Source organism: Gadus macrocephalus, chromosome 5 (genome assembly GCF_031168955.1).
Source record: "Gadus macrocephalus chromosome 5, ASM3116895v1".
NCBI classification, from domain to species: domain Eukaryota; kingdom Metazoa; phylum Chordata; class Actinopteri; order Gadiformes; family Gadidae; genus Gadus; species Gadus macrocephalus.
The window spans coordinates 7,091,049-7,113,318 of NC_082386.1; the positions used below are offsets into that span (position 1 = coordinate 7,091,049).

The 22,270-nt window shown below is 45.2% G+C and overlaps 1 protein-coding gene across 3 annotated transcripts in view; it reads right to left on the reverse strand.

Moving 5' to 3' along the window:
- Positions 1-1,113: 1,113 nt before the first annotated feature.
- Positions 1,114-22,270, reverse strand: part of LOC132457650 (leucine-rich repeat and fibronectin type-III domain-containing protein 2) — a 76,011-nt gene continuing 54,854 nt past the window's right edge. For all 3 annotated transcript variants that reach the window (XM_060051923.1, XM_060051922.1, XM_060051921.1), the window contains 2 exons: positions 8,999-10,394; positions 1,114-5,042 (listed from right to left, as the gene is read on the reverse strand). In XM_060051923.1, coding sequence (XP_059907906.1) covers positions 4,046-5,042; positions 8,999-10,374 — 2,373 coding nt within the window. In that variant the 5' untranslated portion in view covers positions 10,375-10,394 and the 3' untranslated portion in view covers positions 1,114-4,045. The remainder of the gene's footprint in view (positions 5,043-8,998; positions 10,395-22,270) is intronic.

The window sequence follows — 22,270 nt, forward strand, 5'->3', positions numbered from 1 at the left end:
GAAAAGAGATTGCAAAGGAAAAGCAACCAACGTTATGAGCAATAACTTAATACTTTTAGCAATAATATACAGTAATGCAGTAAATAATTTGTTATAATAAATCATAATATATTAAATTTGAATATAAATGAGAAAGGATTTCATTCACCAGTGATTTTCCAACTCTGTGTTTTCCCAAAATCAGGGCATGTATCAACTGTACCAGAGTGGACACTGTGTTGTGGAGAGGAAGCGTATGGCAGCGCTAACAACAACAACAACAACAGCGGATATTGTCAGCCCCAGTGTAAGTACAATAAACTCTCAGCGCCCCAAAGTGTCACACACATCGCTGGAGGAAGTGGACCGGACTGGTGTGCTTGGATCACCTGACAGGCTGATAAACAGCCGGCAGAAACACAACAAGGGCGTCCTTCTTGGCCTCAGCGACCCAGCGCTCTCTGCCATCTTTGTTGTGGTAGGGCATCCCCCCCCCATCCACCACCACCCCACCATCTGTCTTCTCTGCCTGCACCCAGGGGTCTCGTCGGCGGTCCGGCTATCATTAATATGAGGGTCTGCTAGGTGGGCGTGGGAACAATGGGATTAGCACTGAGTTCTGTGTCGTGCTGACCCCCCCCTGCTTTGGGGAACGGTGATTAAGAATGTAATCATATTATAGTACTGAGGGAGGATTAAGTCAGCTGCAATAAGAGAAGTCTGTTCGGGCAGAGGTTCTTGGCTTTGAATAAGGGGGAAACGGTTTCAAACAGGGGTATTCCGTCACTGTGCGTCCTAGACGTTGTTAGGAACCAGGGGATATTGCTTTTTGATATTGCGCACAAATAACAGGATGTTAACAGTCTTAATGCCTTTAAACTTATTACGAGATTGTCATGTGTTCTAAGCAGCAGCAACAGCCTCACCCTCTTGAGAAAGGCCTTTTATGCAGCCCTCGTTTTAGATCTGCGCGCTACAAAATGATCCCCTCTGCATACAATACCATCTTAAGTCGGAACAAAACAAAATAATAAAAAGGCAAAAGGCTTTGTGTGTGTGTGTGTGTGTGTGTGTGTGTGTGTGTGTGTGTGGGGGGGGGGGGGGGGGGGCTCTTGGAATGTTTTCCACTCCTTTGCATTCCAATACCAAGCCGAACAAGAAATGCTCGCCTCATCCTCCTCAAACACACTTACAGCTCACCGCCCCGATGCCCGGCTCACAAAGAGAGGGCTCTGCTTTTGTGCGGCCACCTGTTGAATCTCCCCATCGCCACTCGCTGACACGTCGTCATATATTCGCTATTAGCGCTGAAGACACTCTTCGGGGGTATTGATTTTAATTTAGCAGACGTAATTAGAGTGGTGCTTGAGTTTGAGGAATCGGGCACAGAGTGAGTATATATCACACCGCGGAGTGAGATCCACTCTCACCTTTTAACAACGGTTCAACGAGCGAGGGCCTTTGTGCCTTCTGGAGGAGGTTTCCTGCGGAGGTGGCACAGGCACAGTGCGCCCTTCAAAGATTATATTGACTCGGTGCTGCTGCTGCCGTAAGCACCTTCACCGGCAGATTATATGAATTAAGGCCCTGTTATTGGCTGTGACCACTTCTCCGTGGACACGCCCTGCAGATGGATTGGACAGCGTCTGAAGTAGAGCCCTGGCCTGATTACAGCACCAGCACACGAACTCGAAGGAGAAAGGTCTTAGAAATCCCTCAGAATGTCTACTGTGAGATCGATCAGCTGAAAAGCGAGATGGCTTGTTCCTCAAACCTTGTTCCTTAAATTAACTTGCGTTTCGATAAACTGAGGTCAGGTCAGTTTGTTATTTTTCTATTTGGATGCTTATCTTTGCAGATGTGCTGTTGTGTCATGCAGGTAGAAGTGAAAGACGGATGACTCAATTTGATTCGTAGGAATTACCAATACTTTATATTCTTCTTGTAGCAAAATGCTTCCACACACACACACACACACACACACACACACACACACACACACACACACACACACACACACACACACACACACAACATTTCTTGGTCATATTTTTTTGTTTGTTTTTAATCATATCACCCTACGTGAGAATATTTACTATGTCAAGTACACACTCACAATATGTTTCGTCCTTATTTCTCCAAAGGAAAGAGGAACATCGTGTTCAGAGCAGACAAACTGCCATGAGGCAGGATTTCTTCTTACCCGCAATGAATCATGGGACCCCATTCCATTCAGCCGACAAAGAGCCACCGAGTTGTTACACCACACTAAAGCACCTTTGCGCCATTTGCCGAACAAGAAAATAAAAAGTACCACGGCACAGTTTTCCCCTTTTACATTCTCACCGGAGTTTTTATACAAAAATGCCAATATACAGAAGTACATCTAGAAAAGAAAAACATAAAAAAGACGGAACGAACCCCCCTGTTTTGTAATGTAGCAGAGAAAAGAAAAGGCATCACAATGTTTGTGTACAGTTTGTAGAGTTGTGTCTCTGTTCATCATGGGTCAAGACAGGGAGAAGAGGCCACTCACTCAAATGCTTGCTATGTTCAAATGGTTACAAAGAGACCGATGGGTCGCAGGGGACTAAACTCGACAGATGACGGATGTTCTTGGCAATTCAATTTAAACAATGCACAACAGTGAGCAGTCTGTGTGGTGGAAACACGGGACAGCAGGCCGGTATAAATAACGTTTCAGTGGTTTCCAATTGATAAGCTGTCTTTTTTCGCTCCTCCCTACTTATCTCACGGTCCTAGGCATTATACTGACTTGTAACAGGTTAATAGAGAGCTGTTGATTTTCGCTGAAGTGGCCTTTGACCAGCATACATTAGCAATTAGCAATCCCTGCCCTTTTAACCCCATCTTAACCAGAAATAATTAAGATCCCAATTAAGATCCCAGGTGTTGGGTTAAAAAAACAAAATCCTAATTAATTTGGTTTGATGAATTTCAAATACTTTTTACTGTCTGATGCGACAAGTCCACTGGCACCGTGCCCTGAGGCGAACATTCTGTTTACATCAGTGACCTTTTGAAGCCGCCAGCGACACACACCTTGTCAACCGATAGGGAGACGCACTATCAAAGCCATCGGACCTTGCAGGATTCTGACCTGAGTTATATATTTATGCTTATTATTATGCCTATTTTCAATAGAAAGGTTGGCTACAGGGTTCTTCATTTGAACAGCTGCTCTGAGCCGTTTGTAAAACCATCTCGCTCCTCCAATCACATATTTCCTCAAATGCATATCACCACGCATAATGCATTACCTGAGGTAGACGTTTAACACTGGTTCCGATATTCAGGGGATCACACTGTTCATACTGCAGTTGTCTTGGGAAAACAAAAGTCAAAGGTTTGCATTTTGTGAAAATGTAACAGACAGCAAGGTTTGTGTTTTGAAAATGGTTCTATTTCAGGTGACCAGATTATCTGGACTCTGATATCTTGATAACTTTGTGATAATCTGAATTTGACCTCTTGACTGATTTCATAAATAATAAATAGTAAAAATGATGAAAAACCCAGACAAAATAAAAAAAAACGATATTTTATAGTTTCTTCTTCTGTTCTACTGCGATAGTAGTCCAATATCACATTGAGAGTCCAGCGTACTGTAATGCACATTTAATGCACAAAAGTTTGGGCCCACTTCCCTTTGACTCCACTGATGAAATCAGGGTGAATCCAGTTTCAATTTCCTCAGCTCTCTCGTTCCTTCCATTTTCTCCAAAAACCTCGTACATTTCTGTGCATGAATGGTCGGAAATCCATTTAGGCCTATAGTGGGTCCATAAAAATCGTGTCTCCTTGGAAATAAGTTTGAAATACATTTTCACACATCTTGAGAGATCCGAGCCCAGGAACCGAGAAACCGTCTCCTTAAAGGTGTCGTTTCTCACATGAAGTCTTGGGAGGACAGAAGGACAAAATAATTCACATGGATAAACTTCATGCAGCACAGGGTGGAGGCGCACGTCCCTGGATAGCCACTCCACCGCATGTCTCCCAAGCTCCCCCGTCGCCGCTGGGGGTCCCGTCAGAAGCGACGCCCTCACACTGTACTTTCCATCACCCACTCGGAGCTCTCCAAAGAGGGCCTCTCCTCCTCAGTGTCGTCGTACTGGAGCAGCATGCCGTTGACGGACACGCTGCGCTTAGTCCAGATGTTGCTGATCCGGCGCGGGTAGCTGCTGACGCACTGCGCGGCGCCCGGGTGGCCCAGGTCGAACGAGTGGCTCCTCTTGGGCCTGCTCTCCTGGGGCAGCCCCAGCAGTCGGCCCAGCATGGTGGTGGACTCGGCCCTCCCCAGCAGGGGCTCTTTGTCGGAGGGCGGCACCACCGCCACCGTCATCACGCCGGTGGTGGTGACGGAGCAGCCGGCCGCCTGCTGGTGCTCCTTCACCGTGACGCTCCGCAGCTCCAGCGAGGCGAAGGCCCCCAGGAGGTGGTCCAGGTGGGGCCGTCCTTTGGGGCCGGCGCCGTGCCTCCTGAACTTGCTGCCGGGCAGGGTGCTGCACTCGCTGGCCTGGAGGCTGTACTGGTCGGCGGGCCCTCTGTCCAGGGAGTTGGACGAGTCGGACGAGGACGACAGGCTGCTCTGGAGCGAGCCGCACTTGAACTCCACCATCTCCTCGTGCAGCACCACCACGGTGGGCTTGGCCAGCGGCTGGGCGCCGTTCGGCCGGCTCAGCCCGCCGTTGGTCTGCGAGTACGTGTTGCTGACGCTGGGCAGCTTGCCGGTCGGGACGCCGCCGCCGCCGCCGCCGCCGGTGGCTTTGTAGCGCACCATGAGGATGACGATGAACACCAGGAGGGTGGCCACGATGACGCCGCCAATCACCAGGATCATGGTCCCGCCCAGGAAGCCGCTGTGGAGGGACTGGCACTGGGGGTAGTCGTCGGTGGTGGCGAACTGCACGCAGCCCACGATGTTGGTGGCAGTGAGCGTGGTGGCCGCGTCCTCCCAGATGGCCAGCACGCACAGGTCGTACTGCATCCCCGACACCAGGTTGCTCACCAGGAACGCCTTGTTGGCCATGGGGATCATCCTGAGGAGAGGAGGACGTCGTTAGACAAGCCTTAGCATGAGCGACGTGAACCGCTCTCTACATGCGCCGGGGGGGGGGGGGGAAGACTTGTGTGGTTTGATGACGTAGCTAGCAATGGAAATATGAACCTGCTTACGTAAACCATTCCGTTAGGCTTGATGTTGTTGCACTATTGTAGGTCCATGATGGCCGTCCTGTCCTGACAAGTGTCGAGTCGCTTGTGCTAGAGGTCTTTGACGTGACCCAGTTTGGGAACTACTGGGTAAGCTCATTCATAGAAACCCTCAACGGGGAACCCACCAGCGAGGTACACCACAGAAACTGTCAAGCCTAGACAGGTCAAGCAATCAAAGATTGTCAGTCAAATGTTATTGGATTGCTAAACTACTTGAGTCATTAGGAGGTTAATGCTCATTCTATATTTTGCATCTGATATACTGTACATGTGATACATTATTAGAGAAATTAAAAAAATATTTTGTCTTGAGTACTACTACTTTGAGTAATCCATTCTTACAAGTAACTTAAGCCATTGTGCAATATATTATGAGAGAATAATTAAATGCTGAAATTACCAAAATGCCTTTCAATCCAATTCTAAACTCCTTAGAATAGCAACCATTCCTCCAACTGAAATTAAAAGTCCTTGCTTCTTTTGTGTTTCACGATGGGATGCCAATCAATCACATGCTAAAAAAATCACTGTTATTTCCATGGCAACAGCTTTTGATGGATGCTTTCATCTACCGAATCCATCTGTCCAACCCAGATATAGCAGAGGCAGATTAGATCTGTAACCACCGACAGACACTCAAGCCTGGCTAAGGATTTAATTAGCTTGACAAAATACACCAGATTCTGCCTTTTAATTACATTGCAAAGGTAAGCCAGGCATTCCAGAATCGTTTTTTTTAATAAATGACCTTACGCCCCATTTAAAGGACAAATCCAATAGCAATTAGCAATTAGCATTCAGGATAGAGCCTGAATAAGATTGTAATTATGCCTGCAGTTTGTCTCTGGTGTACAGGCCTAACTGCCATGGTGAGCCTGAACAGCCAAACATGCTTTGCTATTAACTTCTAACTCCTCTCAACCTCGCTCAGGATGGTTTCTCATTAGCCAAGAAATGCATTGTTTCTCAATTGCATTGTTCAATTGCCATTGAAGCTTCCTCTGGTGACTATGCTAATTGAGAGGGAAGAATGGAATGTCATTAATACTGCATTAATGACTTTTCTATTTAATCTATTCAATTGGATACTGTGGTCATTAACCATACCTGAACTCCTCCAAAATAATTAAATGACTCAGCCTTTTATTGATTCATTTGGTTGTTTGATTGGCGGTATGATTAATTTACATTTTTAATTGATTAGTGCACGCATTAAAACGTGTTGGAGCATTTTCATCTTATTTTTCTCCTACACCGCCTACTTCTTCTTACAAATCTATCATGGCTACGACGTGCCCGCTGTGTGTAATGTTGGAGATGGCCGGGGGACACTCGTCGCACAACGCTCTGTGATCAGTATTTGACACTCGATCCCCTGTGCATTGACCGCTGGGCGCTGGGGGCACGTGCACAACAAGCTCTGATCGCACAGCGTGGCTACGTAACCAGCAGACCCACAGAGCGCCTTTGATGGCCTTCATTGTTTATTTACGAATTGTCTTCTTCATTATTCAAAAAGAGGCGCTATACATGTGTACATGCATGAGCTCACGGCACAAGAAGCGATTTTCTTTTCCCACCCAGCAACCGAGTTTAGACCATGACGGTGTGGCCAAGATTGATTTTTACTGGTGCCATTGGGCTGGTCCAGGGGGGAACTACAATTGAGGGGCTCGTTTTGAGGCCCTTGAGGAGAAGAGGGGAAGGAGTGCAGTGGGGAACAACCAGGCGCTATGCTTAGCTTCTTTTACGCACTCAAACTGTACCCTGGAACTATCGAAAAATGATCTAATTTGCCTTCTGACATTCAAAACCCAAAGGAAAGTGTAGCCATTACACAAGGTAGCACATAATCAATGTCGCTTCGGCTGCGCTGCAGTGGGAGCCTGGCATTATACGTTTAATTGAATAGCTTAATGTTATAGCCGACAAATTTATAGATATTGTTCAGCGAAGGGCACAGAAGTTTTTAGTTAGGGGATACAGACTTGTCATATAGTACTACTGTAAGTCCATTATCTAATGATGTATATTTAATATATTTATGATGCTATATTACACTTAAATATAAAGTGACTATTAACTTTTGTCATATTTTTAAGACCACAGCATTCCAAAAGAAATATGACCTTTATGAAGCTGCTCACCGAAGTCATTAAGATAAAACCGTATTAACGACCCATTCAAGTCTTGATAATTGTTTTCAATTAGCTGAACAAAACGAAAAGTAAGGATTAAGAAACTATGAATTATAGTTTACGAAATTAAACTCAGTTCTCCTGTAGGCTACTGCAATATACACCTTTTCTACAATATACAATAGATCCTAAAAATACCACTAAGAAACTATTGCAACTTACTGATAAACAGATTCTTTCCCAATTTTTTTGTAAATAAATCGAACACACACAACAAACTAAAATCATGTGTTTTGCGTCAAATTTTCACTACATTCCTTGCATTCTCCCCCATTTCAGAGTCTCTCCTCGCACAGAAGACCGGATAAACACAATCAGTGCACAAAAATGATGAGTTTCAACCAGAGACCCTGGACAAAATAATAACCATCTGAAAAACCGCACAAACACAACCTCATTCTTATCTCCGCCGCAGCCAATAACCACCCGCCTCACTGCACCGCTGCTGTGGACGGCGTCGGCTGCCCTCTCATTTTAAGGTTCATTTGAAGGGGATGGTTGTGTTGGAAGTTGGAAGGGGGAGGGGGGTTAAATCGCATGGCGCTAGTATTAGTGTGAATACTGGGGTGCGCAGGCTTTTAATGGGATACATTAGTTGCTGAAGGGATTCATTAGCATTCGATTTGGAGTGATTACAAAACAGAGCGTTTTGGCTGTTCTATTCCTATTGTGATAGGGTGTATATTTTTTGTTTTTAAATGTAGCTCTACATTCAAATGACTGCAGAGGAACTATTGTTAGACTTGCGTTGGCCTATTGCTTCTGGTTTTAAATGGGTAAATCCTCAGATGAAAGGGTAATTTTCTTTTCTCTTGTGCACAGACGTAAATGGTTTTGCTGTACGCAGGTTAAGGATTAACATTCAGAACATGAAAAGTATTTCTTAGTCATTGCTATCAGTGCTGGCAATGTAACCTATGTAAAGCCTTTCATAATTAAGTTCCTTACATGTATTCAACACACCATGCTAAAAAAAGATTGAGTCACTGGAGGAAAGATAACGCCATTAAGAACAGCATGTCGGAGACCAAGTGGAATAAAAGAGGAGGCATCATTTGCAAGAAGCTGAAATTGAAACTGTATTAAAATGCTATGGTCCCATGGTATGCTGTAATTTTGCTTATTTAGTTACTCTATCGCTGTAACATTAGTCACTGCACATTTCTCTTTTCTGAATGTGCCCCTGCTTGCAGCATCATATCAGAATCACATAATAGGAAAATTACAAATATTTTAGAACATGATCTCAATATCCAAGCCCAAATATGATATTAGACACCTCATTCATTCTGAAAATATCAACTATCCTCCATTTAAGACACCCATTAACCCTTTCAAACCTTTTCTTGAATGATTTGAAATAATCAAGGATGAGGATGAAATTATTAAAAGGATAATTTTACCAAGGCGGCGTCTACCTGATAGATCATCTTGATTTTCACAAATAAAAAAAATGCTCCAACCTCAGGACTTTTGAATTAAAACAACAAACCTTTTGCCCACTAATATATCACACAAATGAATCACCAATTCAGTCTCACAATGAAATGGCACGTAGTTGCAGCCACATTGGTCAATCTCACCTGTAAATGAGCACTTCGTCCTCAGAGCAGTTGTACTGGAGCTGGAACATTTTGACCTTCGGTGTTGATTTGCTAACGATCCATTTGATCAGAGCAGAGACCGATGTCACCTCGGATACCGACACCGTTTTCTCAGGGGGGGGCTTGGGCTCGCCCTTACTGATCTTGGTGGAGCTGGTGATGTCGGAGAGGCCGGACTTAGGCTGCGCGGTGCGGTTCGAGCTGTTGTTCAGGTGGGGCAGTTGTATGATGGCGAGCTCGATGGAGGCCGTGGACTCGCCGGCGGCGTTGGCGGCGATGCAGGTGAACGTGCCGTAGTCCTTGGCCGTGGTGATGGTGATGTCCAGGGTGCCGTTCTCATACACGGTGGCGCGGGACGAGTTGCTGATCAGGCGGTCGTCGGGCGCCACCCAGTGCACCGCTGGCATCGGATCGCCGACGGCCTTGCAGCGCAGGCTCGCCGTCTGGCCCTCCAGCACCAGTAGCTTGTGCGTGTGCTGTGTGATCAACGGGGGCTCGCAGACAAACTCCTCTTCCCGAACGGACCAAAAGTAGCGCCCCTTCAGGGCGGCGGGGGAAGCGCACGTCTCCATGTCGTCCTCGCGGTCCAGCCTGCGCAGCCACAGCACCTCACAGTTGCAGTGCAGCGGATTGCCCCCGAAGCTCAGGGACAGCTGCGGGGCGTATGGGGTGGTCAGCACCACGCTACTCTGGGAACGGCCGAATATGGGGTCCGGGGGGAGCTTCTGCAGACGGTTGGAGGTGAGGTCCAAGCGGGCTAACTTATCCAGATCGGTAAAGGTCCCCTCGGAGATGTAGTTAATGAGGTTATGGTCCAGACTCATCTGGTGCAGGTTGACCATCTTGCGGATGGTTTCCCAAGGCACGCTGCGCAGGTTGTTGTAGGACAGGTCCAGGTCCTCCAGGGTCAGCATCAGGTCCTCGAAGGCCACGTTGGAGATGCGGTTCAGCTGGTTGTTGTTGAGGATCAGGTGCTGCAGGTTGACCAGGCCCCGGAGGTCGTCGGGCCCCAGCTCCGTCAGCCTGTTGCTGTCCAGGTGCAGCGACCTCAGGGTCTCCAGGTCGATGAAGGAGAAGGGCTGGATGGAGCTGATGGTGTTCCGGGACAGCGTCAGGTCCACCAGACCGGTCATGTTGGCAAAGTCCTGCGCGCTGACCTTGAGGATGAAGTTCCCGCCCAGCCGCAGCTCCACGGTGTGCCGGTCGATGTCCAGCGGCACAAAGAGCAGGCCTTTGGACGGACACAGTGTGCCCAGGGACTCAGAGAGGTTCTGGCAGACGCAGTACTTGGGACATGCATGGGCCATCATTACTGAGGTTCCCAGGAGCAGGAGACTGATAACCACTTTGTCCATGTTCGCTTATGGAAGGGGACCTGGGGTGAAAAGAGAAAAAGAAAAAGAGTTGACAAATGTTTTATTATTAATGACTGCACTCATTCATTCAATTATTCATACACTTTTGATAAAACTGTCCCTTTGAAGAAAAAAATACATTAAATTATTATAAATGACCACTAACTTCGACCACCTGAATGCATTGATGTTACAATACTGAGCATGTACGGTTAATAGATACAACCTTTATTACAAGGACCTAAGCAGCGGAAATGGCTATTTGCAATGAAGGCGATCCCTTTAAGCTGAATTTACACCATCCATGATGCATCAGCTAAACTAGCAATAAAACACAAATACTTGTGTTTTTAATGCCAGATAAGTAAAACCTGGCCTTCAATATATGTGGTGCTTTAACTGCTGGTTGAAAGAGCCTTTTACAGTACTTCCATGCATGGTCTCATACAATTTGGATATTGTTCTTCATGCACCATTTTGTCTCATCACACTTGGTTTGGACCGAAAGATTGAGCAGAATGTTTGTATCATCAATCCTCCTATACAGTCAAAACTTTTCAAGGAGGTATTTTTTTTCAACCCTTGAAAAAAGTACCATTTATCGAAAACCATGCCTACAAGCAGAGTCTGCGCATTCTTCCAAAACAAAATATATCCATAATTCAATTTTAATTTGCACCATATGAAGCGTGGTTTGTTGCTTGCATCCATTATTCAATGTTAGACAGGCTGGACACAGTATGAGTGGCTCTTATCTGCCTCTACTTCCCTGGAACAAGCCTTTCATGTAGAAAACCTTGGTTTCAATAACTCCTAATTATGAACGCCTATATACATGACAACCCCCCTCCTGGCTGATACCAGTTTGCAATTATACCCTGTAGCGCTGACAAAACCCAACTACACGTCATGCGGCCATGAAGCTAAATTGAAGTACTGCAATATTGTGAATGTGGAACATAGTTTCCAAGCAACGAATATTGGAGCAAATTAAAGTCAATTTAAGTACATCAATAATGCAGCATTTTCTTTACCGTGAATATATAAAAACAAATACGATGTTCAAAGCCTTTTGCCCGGTGTGACCGTAACAGGGGCAGAACGGGTTTCACACCAATCCAAAATCCATACTATGGGACCCTTTTAGCGAGTGAACCAAGGTAAAGAATTCATGCACACACCGTCAGTTTGCTTTGCATCGTAGTCGATAGCTTTGAGAGAACATGATGACAAGATCCTTGGCTGTGCACTCAAAATATCATGTACATGTTGCTGGCAATCGACTCTCAACATCTACCGGTAAATTGGATCCCATTAAAAAGAAACATGCATAGGTTGGTTCGAAAAATACTGTTACATTGTGTTGAGCGTGACCCTCACAAACACAAAGCAACCAGTATGAGCCATCTGAGCGATAGTGGCCTTTTATGGTGACAGACTTCTCAGAATGACTCATTTTCACGCATTTCTTTATCCCCACAAGGGCAGCAAAAAAAATCGAGAAATATATTTGATACGATTTTTTGTTAAGTCATTGAACCATGAATAGTGCTGGTAAATGTGACATTGCACACCTTATTTGTTAAGTCATTGAACCATGAATAGTGCTGGTAAATGTGACATTGCACACCTTATTTGTTAAGTCATTGAACCATGAATAGTGCTGGTAAATGTGACATTGCACACCTTATTTGCATGTGACAGCACTGTTCTCTGGAGTCAACCAAACCGCAGCCTGAAACTTTGGGTGTTTTTCTTTTTCCTCTGGTTTCTATGGGATTAAATGGGTGACACACTGATGTCCTTTCCATGGCGATTGCAACCCAGCCAATCACACGCAGAGCTCTCAGAGAAGCTGTTGATTGGCATTTACAACGCCACAGCCTTCATGTCAACAGTAGAATCACACAATGATACACGATTTTTAAAAAATGTGCAAAAAAACCAACTTTGCGGTTTACATGGACCCGATCCAAAGCAGCATAAACAGAAACACACGCACACACTCACGCACACACACACACACACACACACACACACACACACACACACACACACACACACACACACATACACACACACACGAACACACACATACACACACACACACACACAAACACACACATACACGCTCACGCACACACACACACACACACACACACACACACACACACACACACACACACACACACACACACACACACACACACACACATACACACACACACACGAACACACAAACACACACTCGATATTAAAACCATAGCCCTCGGGAGGGATGTCATGCTTCCATTTTAGGTCTCCTCTGAGCATAGCGGCCTGAGGGATACTGAATGTAAATACGTGGACTGCGTGCAGTTGCTTTGATCCCTGGATATTAGCTCTGGAGGACGGCCCCTCCGCCTCAGACCAGCTGGCGCCAGGGCCCGGGAGCGCCATGAGTCGGCAGATCTTTTACGAATATATTAAAGGTTACGCACAGTTCAAATGCAGATGTCTATTTTATATTTCTACTTTAGCCGGCGTTCTCTCGTTATTTCCCATAAATCTCAATACCGCATAGAAGGGCTTGCGATCTTCTCCCCGCATGAGTTGTCCATACAGGCGCCTATAGTGTATATCTGTGCATCCACTGGTCCTCCATAGGTTACCAGTCAGGGGGATACTGTTAGCTCTTTTACTGTCTTAGACACCTTGTGCTCTATATCTCTGTCTATCCACTGGTAAAAACAAAACAAAGCATTGATTTAAGTTGGGCAAGAGAGTGGTTGAAGGAAGAGATTCAAAGAGGGATAATTGGTTACACTTTACAATACCGGGAGACTAATTGACCATTCATTAACATTAGTTGAATCATCAGAGTGATTCATACATTATTTGTGCAAATGTATTCATGCAAATGTTCCTAATTAAAGGGAATAATTAGCATAACCACTCATTCATCAGTTTGGGCAGATTGTGAAGTGGATGGATAAATTTGGCCGCATGATTTTTTATAAAAGTGTCAATGCTAGTTCAGGGACATTATGTGTTTGTTTGTACTTGTATTGTATATTTGTTTTTATATTTGTCTACATTCCATGTTACGTATTGAGGCAATAGCTCCAGGCGTGAAATTGCGCTGGGAATTTCAGAGCTAAACTAGTTCCTGTGCCAACATGGGACATTCTGGCAAAATACGAGATTGGATTATGAGAATGGAAAATGGTAGAAACACACAGCTGTAAAGTGCCACGTCTTTGGACGTCAACCAAGTTGGATTCAGGTTCAATTCCACGCACGTTCGCCCATGGACGCACCCCTGCACGCACAAACACACACATTGAAGCCTCCTGGAGGAGTGAACAGCCGCCTCTGCTGATTGGATCAACCGGTGCACTCTTTCATCTTCTTTGGGAGGCGTTTGAAATGGAATCTCCGTCTCCGTGATGGCGGTTATTCAACGGAATGGAGGAGGAAGGGGTTCATACGTCTCAGCTAACTTGCTCCCAAATTAAAATGGGGGACGGATCATCGTTTAAGAAAGCAAAACCAAGGTTTCCTTCTGCAAGCTTCTCATTGGTGAGAAGCTTGCAGACCCTTTATCAATAGTAACACCTACTTTCCTTAAGGGGAACAGTGAGCACAGACGCAGGTCATCAAGGAGCCGCTGGGTGTTGGACACCTCAATCCAATACACCTGGCACGTTTCCAACATTGAAACCCCTAACCCTTTGTCTTGGGGATGAAGGCCCTTGCCACTACACAAAGAGCTTTTCTCTGCATTTTCTCCTTAAAGGCCTAAGCATTAATCAGATGACTTGATTTCGTAATAAACAGTGCAGCAAGTCGGAAAAGACCTTCCATCCCAGTAGAGTTCTGCTAAGTCCACTGTGTGTGTGTGTTGTCTCTCTTCCATCATGTGCGGGTGACAGTCCATCATCCATTTGCATCGTTAGCGCGCCTCTGCGAACCAGCCTATCCACCTCATCCGTTCCCAGCAATGGGAGGCCTGCCACAACCATTTATAATCTTTGTTTGGTGGTCACTCTTTTCTCTGCTGACGGTACCTCTGCTTGATTATGAATACATCAGTATATTGCCCTTCCCTCTACTTGAGTTATTCTTTCAGCGTTTCTGTTAGTCTGATCCCATTGTCATTATTTGTTGCCACCTTGCGGTCTTGGGACAGGTAAGGAAGAGGCCTCTATACACTTGCATCATCATACATTGGGTTAGGAGTTTAGCCACCCACTGTATTCTGTGGTGAGTTTAGGTTAGAGTAGGTGTGTGGTTCTAGCTTGCAGCTAGGTCAGCACTGTTCCCTTTTGATATTTACCTTGGCAATACTAAAGACCCGGATGCATGTCTTGTGGTGTTGAAAATACTTGTGTCATGTTTTATGTTCACCTCTACACTTATCCCTCAGTCAATACATTTTCTTGATCACCTGTTTCTTCTAGACCATTGTTCTGGTTTATTGCTCATTCACTATTCCCTAATCCCAGCCATTTTCCATCCACTACCTCCACTGTCCCTAGACAGTGGGGTTATAACAATTATCGAATACACACATGCTCCCACACGTACTACCCAGGCAACTACAAATACACACACCTAATGCGATTAACACACTCTGTTGCCCTCGCCGTTAAAAAAATGATAACAAACGGCAGAGGTTTCGGCTTTGAGAGCCAATCTCAGCCGTGCAAAACAAACGCTAATTAATTTGCACTGCCTGGAGCCAAAGGGTAAAAACAATTGTCCCTTCTCACCACTGTCTATGTAATTAGTTTGTTTGTTGTAACATGCTCACTTTGCTATCTCTGCCCCTGGATGTCGCCCATCCCCACCCTCATCTGACAACATTAACCGATTCCCTGGTGAAATAGGATCGTGATAACAACACTTTTTCTATTTTGGCTTTGTTTTAAACCTCCAGTACTCCAGCAGTCCCTAATAAACAAAAGATTTCCCACAGACAAGGATGGAGTACCTGAAATACAACCTAAATTAACAATTTACTAAGTAATGTCTGTGTCGTCAGAAATGGACCCTGGATTTCCCAGTAGCCGTCACCCTTGCCGCTGATAAGAAGACACTCAGACATTCAATTATACGGTGTGTTGTGTACCTTTGGACGATATCACTAGCCTAGAGTCAATATTGACGCTGTTACATCGACCTCTCAATACTTAAAGACAAAAAGAAAATAGACAGTAGATAACAGAGCCGTTTATTACCACGGGCCGCGGTCCCACTTCTTCCAAGCATCGCTGTCCACCGCGCCCAGAGGGGTAGAAGGACTACTTTGCACTTTTATGAGTAGCAATAAATACAAGGGAACTGATTTCTTGCCTGAATGAACCACGCACACAAAACACTCAAGTGTGTTTCATCAGAATCCATGCAAGAAGCATCTTGTTGAGTAGGGAGTAGTGTGACTAATATTAAGGGGATTGTTTTCCGGCTCTCCGGCGATAGTTTTGATCGATACAACAGTTCAACCCCATCGGTAGCCATGCTCTTTCTGTCCCCATCCATGACAAAACCATGTTTTCATTGAGCAATGTCCTCAACAACTAGATTACACAAACACAGAGAAAAGACTAAGAAAGACTGCACACACTGTGTTGAATTGTGTGTCTTTAAAATTGTTACAAAATGTCATTGATTTTGAAAAAAGGAAAGTGCTCCTTTGCAGCCTTTCGCCTCAGAAAGAGATTATAAAAGTAGATGGATTTTATTTACTTTCTTGTCAGAAAATCCTAAATCCAATCACAATCTCGCATCTGTTTTAAAATGCCATTCTGCCATCCGAACCCCTGGTAACCCCTTATTGGTTACGGTTATATTTTTTGGTTATATTAAGTAGGAGTTTTACGTGAAAAAATAACTTAAATATATGAAATTGGCCAATCAGAGCATTTAATCAGAGCTGACTGGGAGTGGCCATGATGTTATTACTGACAAACAACTCATTAGTTGGACTGGTGTGCAGCTGATGTGGAAGTGTGGGCTCAGACAAAAGGAACAGCTCCTGCTATCAGTGTGAAAGAAACATCCACATACTCATCGATTAATAGAGTAATAGCACATTGAGCATGCATAATGTACACCAACACGACCCGTCACACATAGTCAGAAGCAAATCCCTGATTCAGGTTCCCTGGGGCTTTAAAATGTCAACAAACGATTTTGTCTCTGGAAATACAAACTAAGACAAACGGGCAGCTCTATAAACAAGAATCCAAAGAGATTTGGACACTCATTATAGCAGTGTACCCAGAGCCACCCCATTTGAAGCTTTTAATGACTTGGTTTTCTTGAAAGTTGTCCGTTTCGTTTATTCTTTTCAGTTTTCCACGGGCCATCGCGGAATGTCAGGAAAGCAGAGAGCATTGAGCTCCATCTGTGTCCGTAGGGGGTACCGTAGGGGGGTAATTGATAACTCAATACCCACAATGCTGTTGGTGTCTGCCAACCTCCTGGAGTTCCTCTCATTGGACATCCCATCCCTCCGCCCCGTTGAGCATTCCCAGGAGCCTCTGGACTGTCCGAGCGTGAGATGAAAGCGAGAGGTGTGTGTGGTAGTAGTAGAGAGTGTGTGTGTATGTGTGTGTGTGTATGTGTGTGTGTTTGGTGTGTGTGTGTGTGTGTGTGTGTGTGTGTGTGTGTGTGTGTGTGTGTGTGTGTGTGTGTGAGCGACGTGAGTGTATGTGTGCGTGTGCGTCTGTGCGTGTGCGTCTGTGTGTTTGTGTGAAGTCTATGTGTGTGTATTGTGTGGTGTGATTGTGAATGCGTGGATGCATTAATGCCATTGCCCCTGGTTACATCTCTAACTGACAATCAAACTGTTAAATTAAGCCAATCAATCCACAATGAAATTGGGAGGAGGGATATAAAGGACAAAGGTTGATTTGCTGATGACACCCAACATGTGGCATGTAATTCTACATTGGAGGGGAAGAGCAAGACATGGTATTTGGTGACGTCAGGAAAAATTACATAAATTGCTGGGGAATAATGTCAAGTTATGAAATTAAATGGCAAACCAATTTGTTTTAGATTGCGCGAACATCCATTTATTGGATTGTATGTATACATCATACGTTTTTTGTATTTAACAAGCATTTCAACAACAATTTTATTGTTTTTATTTGACTCACATTGAACTTTACATCTATTGAATTATTCAGTGTGGGGGTCATTTGTGTAACATGCATGGCACGCATGAATGAAATAATCATAAGAAAATCAAAAATAAACTCATGAATTCATCCGCTTTACTTGCTTGCATGTCCAGCCAAACATAACTACATGGACCACACTGCCCCCCCCCCCCCCCCACACACACACAAACAAACACACACACTTCCATCTGAGATACAGCGAAGGAGGTGATAATTAGCAGCTCAGGTTTTCTAGAAGTCCCCCCCTCTGCCCCATCACCCTCCACCACAATCCAGGAGACCAATTGTGAAATAATGAAAGACCCAATATATTCAAACCCCTACCCCTCCCCAACCCTCTTTCTCTCCCCAGGTCAGAAACGGCAAATCAGGCTTCAGATTAATTTCTAAATCGGGGTAAAACGTTTGTACTCCACCAGGTGGGGGCGGGGGGGGGTAGATGGGGGTGGTCTGACACCGGCAGCGCGGGAGTCGCGTTAAAGGGGGGGGGATGTTGCGGTGCTTAACTACTTAGAGGAGTCGGCCGACACCGTCTCTGCCGACTTCCTCGGCAGACTGATTTGGGCTGAAAGGCCCGTGGCCCGGATCAACCCTTCACAAGTTGATTTCTAATTCCAGTCTCACGGTTGCCGCCGACGCCGCCATGCTGTTGTGCCCAGACAGTGGAGTCGCCACGGGCTGTTCCAGTATTTACAGTTATTACAGGGATGTTGTCAAAGTTTTGAAAAACGTTCTTCATCACATCTGGACTCATTTGAACTTTGTGGCTATGTGTTGTGTTGTGCATCTAAGTTCTCCTTCAGTAAAAGAATGGAAGAAAAATGCTGAATTGATGACGCGAGCATCGATGCAATTTCTTCCTTTAATTTTTCTCCCTCTCTGATTTGATAAAGACATACGTCCAGTGCCTCCACTTCCCACACAGGGTCAACAAGCCTATAGTGCCGCTCAGCCTCCAAAAACCCGGTCTGCGCGATGACACAGCGCCCCCCCCCCCCCCCCCCCCTCCTCCGACACGCTGGCAGAAAAGAGGAACTGGCCGCACGGAGGACGTATGGATAAATAAATAAATAAAGTAGGAAGACGTCTCTTGAGGGTAAAGCGAAGCATCTTGCCTCTGCTCTCTCTTATCAGAGGCTGCCAGATGCCGGCCCACAACAGCAGCAGCCCACGTAAAAAGGCCTGGAGGTGCACGACGAGAGAGAGATACAGAGAGAGAGAGCGAGAGAGAGAGAGAGACAGACAGAAAGAGAGAGAGAGAGCGAAATAGAGAGAGAGAGAGAGAGAGAGAGAGAGAGAGAGAGAGAGAGAGAGAGAGAGAGAGAGAGTGTGAAAGGATGGCTAGGAAGAGCAAGAGAGAGTGGAAAAGTGGTGAGTGTATGCGTGGAATGAAAAACAAACCGGAAAATGAAAGAAAGAAACTGACAAAGGAGGAGGAGGGGGTGGGGAAAAGTGGATCAGAACATGGAGGAGGGTCTAGATTGGGAACAGCAGGAGGTGATGAGGAGTGGATTTCTCTTTTCTCCTTTCTTGCAGAGACAGAGACAGAGGCAGAGACAGAAAGAGAGAGAGAGAGAGAGAGAGAGAGAGAGAGAGAGAGAGAGAGAGAGAGAGAGAGAGAGAGAGCATGAAAAACAACATTTTGTTTTGATGGCAAATGAAAGAAAGGGATATATGATGGTCAGCATGGCAGCTTCTAGGGCAACGCCACAAGAAGCAAATCATTCCGGAGTAATCGGATTCATCCATCAACTCCCTTTAGCAGAGCATTCCTACGTGCCCTTGGTAGCCCATGGAAAACGAATCCTGCCCGGAAACGTGGATCGCTATACAGCAGGGCCTACAGGGCTTCTGTCTGGGGTGGGCGGTATGCTTTTATCTAGTTAGCATGCGCGAAGTTATGAGAGGAGAAGATCAAGCCGTTTCAAAGTGTGTTTTGACAGGACGCTGAGAGCCAGCCTCTTGGCAGGGCCTCTCTTTAAATGTTTGTTCCAATTCAGCATCATGCGGTGCGCACTAAAAAAGACACACATCTTGCTGATGACACACACAATCACACACAAACATGTCTATGGGCTTGACAGACAGATGGTTGCACACACTGCGCCGACATTTAAAAAATAAGGAAAAATCACGCACCAGAGATAGTCTGTTGCCTTTTTTGTTGTTATCACATTTTCACAAAATGTCACCGTATTGAAAGGTTTTGTTAATTTCCTTATGCCGTGCATGTAAGCGGGAGGGACAGGTTCCTAGCTGGCTCCACTGGGCCCAAAATATCTTCACCCTCTTCTCACACCGATTAAAAGCACGCCTATTAAAAGCGCAAAGTGGGTGGAGGGGCAACTGCCAATTTCAGGTAACAATTGTTTTAGTGCAACCCCTTATACGCTAGTACCATCAAGTTTGTTTTCCATGCAATTGGCTCTGTTGTTATATACTAGAATAGAGTACTAATTCCCTTCATGGTGTTGTTCATGTTCTGCTACATGTGTGCTGCAGGGCATTGCAAACATGTATGTGGTTGGGCTGATCCAACACACACACGCACGCACAAACACGCACAATCACACAGGTGCACACATGCACGCACACAAGCGCACACACACATACACACAAGCCAAGGGGTTCAGTTGGAGGCTCAATCTCCTGACTTGAAGTCTGAGAGTGAGGGCTGATTACTGGCACCCGTTGTCATCCAAAACAAACAACAGTAGGGGGGACTGACTGCAGCTCGGCGTCGCAGAGGGTAGCCATAAGGAGAACGGAAGCTGTGAAGCAAGACGCTCGTCTGTATGAAACACGGACCTCGAGGACTGCTGCAGACCTACAGTGAGAAACGCTTTTGCCTGCTTCCTTTTGCCTTTTGGAAAGTTCTACCAATTTTTTTAACTATTAAACTCAATATTTTATATTGAGGGGTTCAAGCGCGCTGCACTGGACGGAACGTGAAAGGCAAAAGGGAGACATTTCTGCAGAGTGTAGAAATGGGAATTGCGTTTGCTACAATGATCAGAATCGAGAAAGTAAAAAAAAGTCCAGAAGTTTGCATAGAAACTAGTTTAACTTCCTACACACAAAAAAAAAATTCTAGAGGAGAAAAATGTACAACGTACACTCCACTTTAAAGTGCCGAGGGGCTGAAACATCTCCGTAACAAACTGTTCTTGTGTGACTCACAAAACGAGCTGCTTTCAACCTCTCGCAACTTTACTTCTTAACTTACAAGTGACACAAAAAAAACAACCCAAGGGAACATTGTTTTCACACGAATGCTAAATGTCCATGGCATTGTTTATACCAGCACTTTGAGTCGCTCTTCAAAGGGATTCGAAAACCATGAGAGCGCAAGACGTTTTCTCTGTTGATGTAGACAACCATTGTCAAAACAATCTCCAGGAGTACTATACGCAACATTCAATGTTGAGCGATGGGGACGGTTCTTGAGACACATCTCTTGGGGATGCAAGTCATGTGCTTAGCTCATACGTCATAGTTGTCAAACTACATAAAGCAAGGTGATGTCATTTGCTTTATTAATCAGAAACATTGCTATGTCGTGAGATTTCCTACCCTTGCACTTATGTTAACAAACATGATTCAAGGCATTATCCAAGGCAATGTACACTGGTACTGAACGGCTGCCGAGTCTTCGCCCAATTTTGGAGATGCCCAAAAAACCATGGACGTGGTATAAACCGGAAACTTGTCGTAAACCGCCCCTACCACTGCCTGACACTAGTGTTTGAAAAGGCAATGCATGTAACTCCTCCCTAATACCATGTCGGGCCATAAGTTCTTGCGCTTGCACTGTACAAGATCTCACTGACAAAGTTCCCTGTGCTGCATGACCGAGCCTCATACAGGAAGCACTGAATTGTGCTGTTGCATAATTCATACTGCAGGTGTTAAAGCGCTTAAAGTCCCTGCGTAGGAGACAAGCAGCTTTAGCGTGGCGGGGCTCCATGCTCAGAGCGGGCCTGCCTACCCTCTCCGAGTGACTGACATGCAGAAACACTTCTGAGACACCGTGGGCCGGGGACATGTCGACGTGTGTTTTCATCGGATGACTCGAGGAGGAAAATGAAGACGAAAATAGATAGCTTCCCTATGGACTGTTTAGGATGTATGGTTTCTTGTCTAAATTGATAATGCTGGTAAGTGCATGATGCATTTTTCATATAATTATGAGATGCCGGGGGGCTGACTATCGCAACTATTTGATACTTTATCAGCAGCAGCAACAGCGCTCAACAGCTGTTGTATGTTAATGTTTCTGCACACAACAACAACAAAATAAAACATTATATATATAATATACACAGGGTTCCTGCTGTGCACTGTCAGCTCAGACAAATGATGTTGCTGCTGGAATCACTACTTACAAATCCTGTTAGTACTCTTTGAAGTATTTACCTCTTTTACTGATTTAAACCTGGGGATCGAAAAAAATGAAAAAAGGCTTATACATTAACCAACACCTTGACAGTCCAAAACAACGCAAAACACATTCCATTGCAGTATTGCAATGCACATTACTGGCTTCTGTTACTTTATACAAATACACTTATGTCAATGTTATGTCAATCAAAATGTCCTCAACATGATGGCAGACTAAATGGTTGATTAATTCAATGACTAGAATGGAATCCAATCATTATGTTATCTGTAACTTTCAGTAGTACAAACCTTTTGTGTTTGCAGCATGAGCTCAGGGTTTAGCG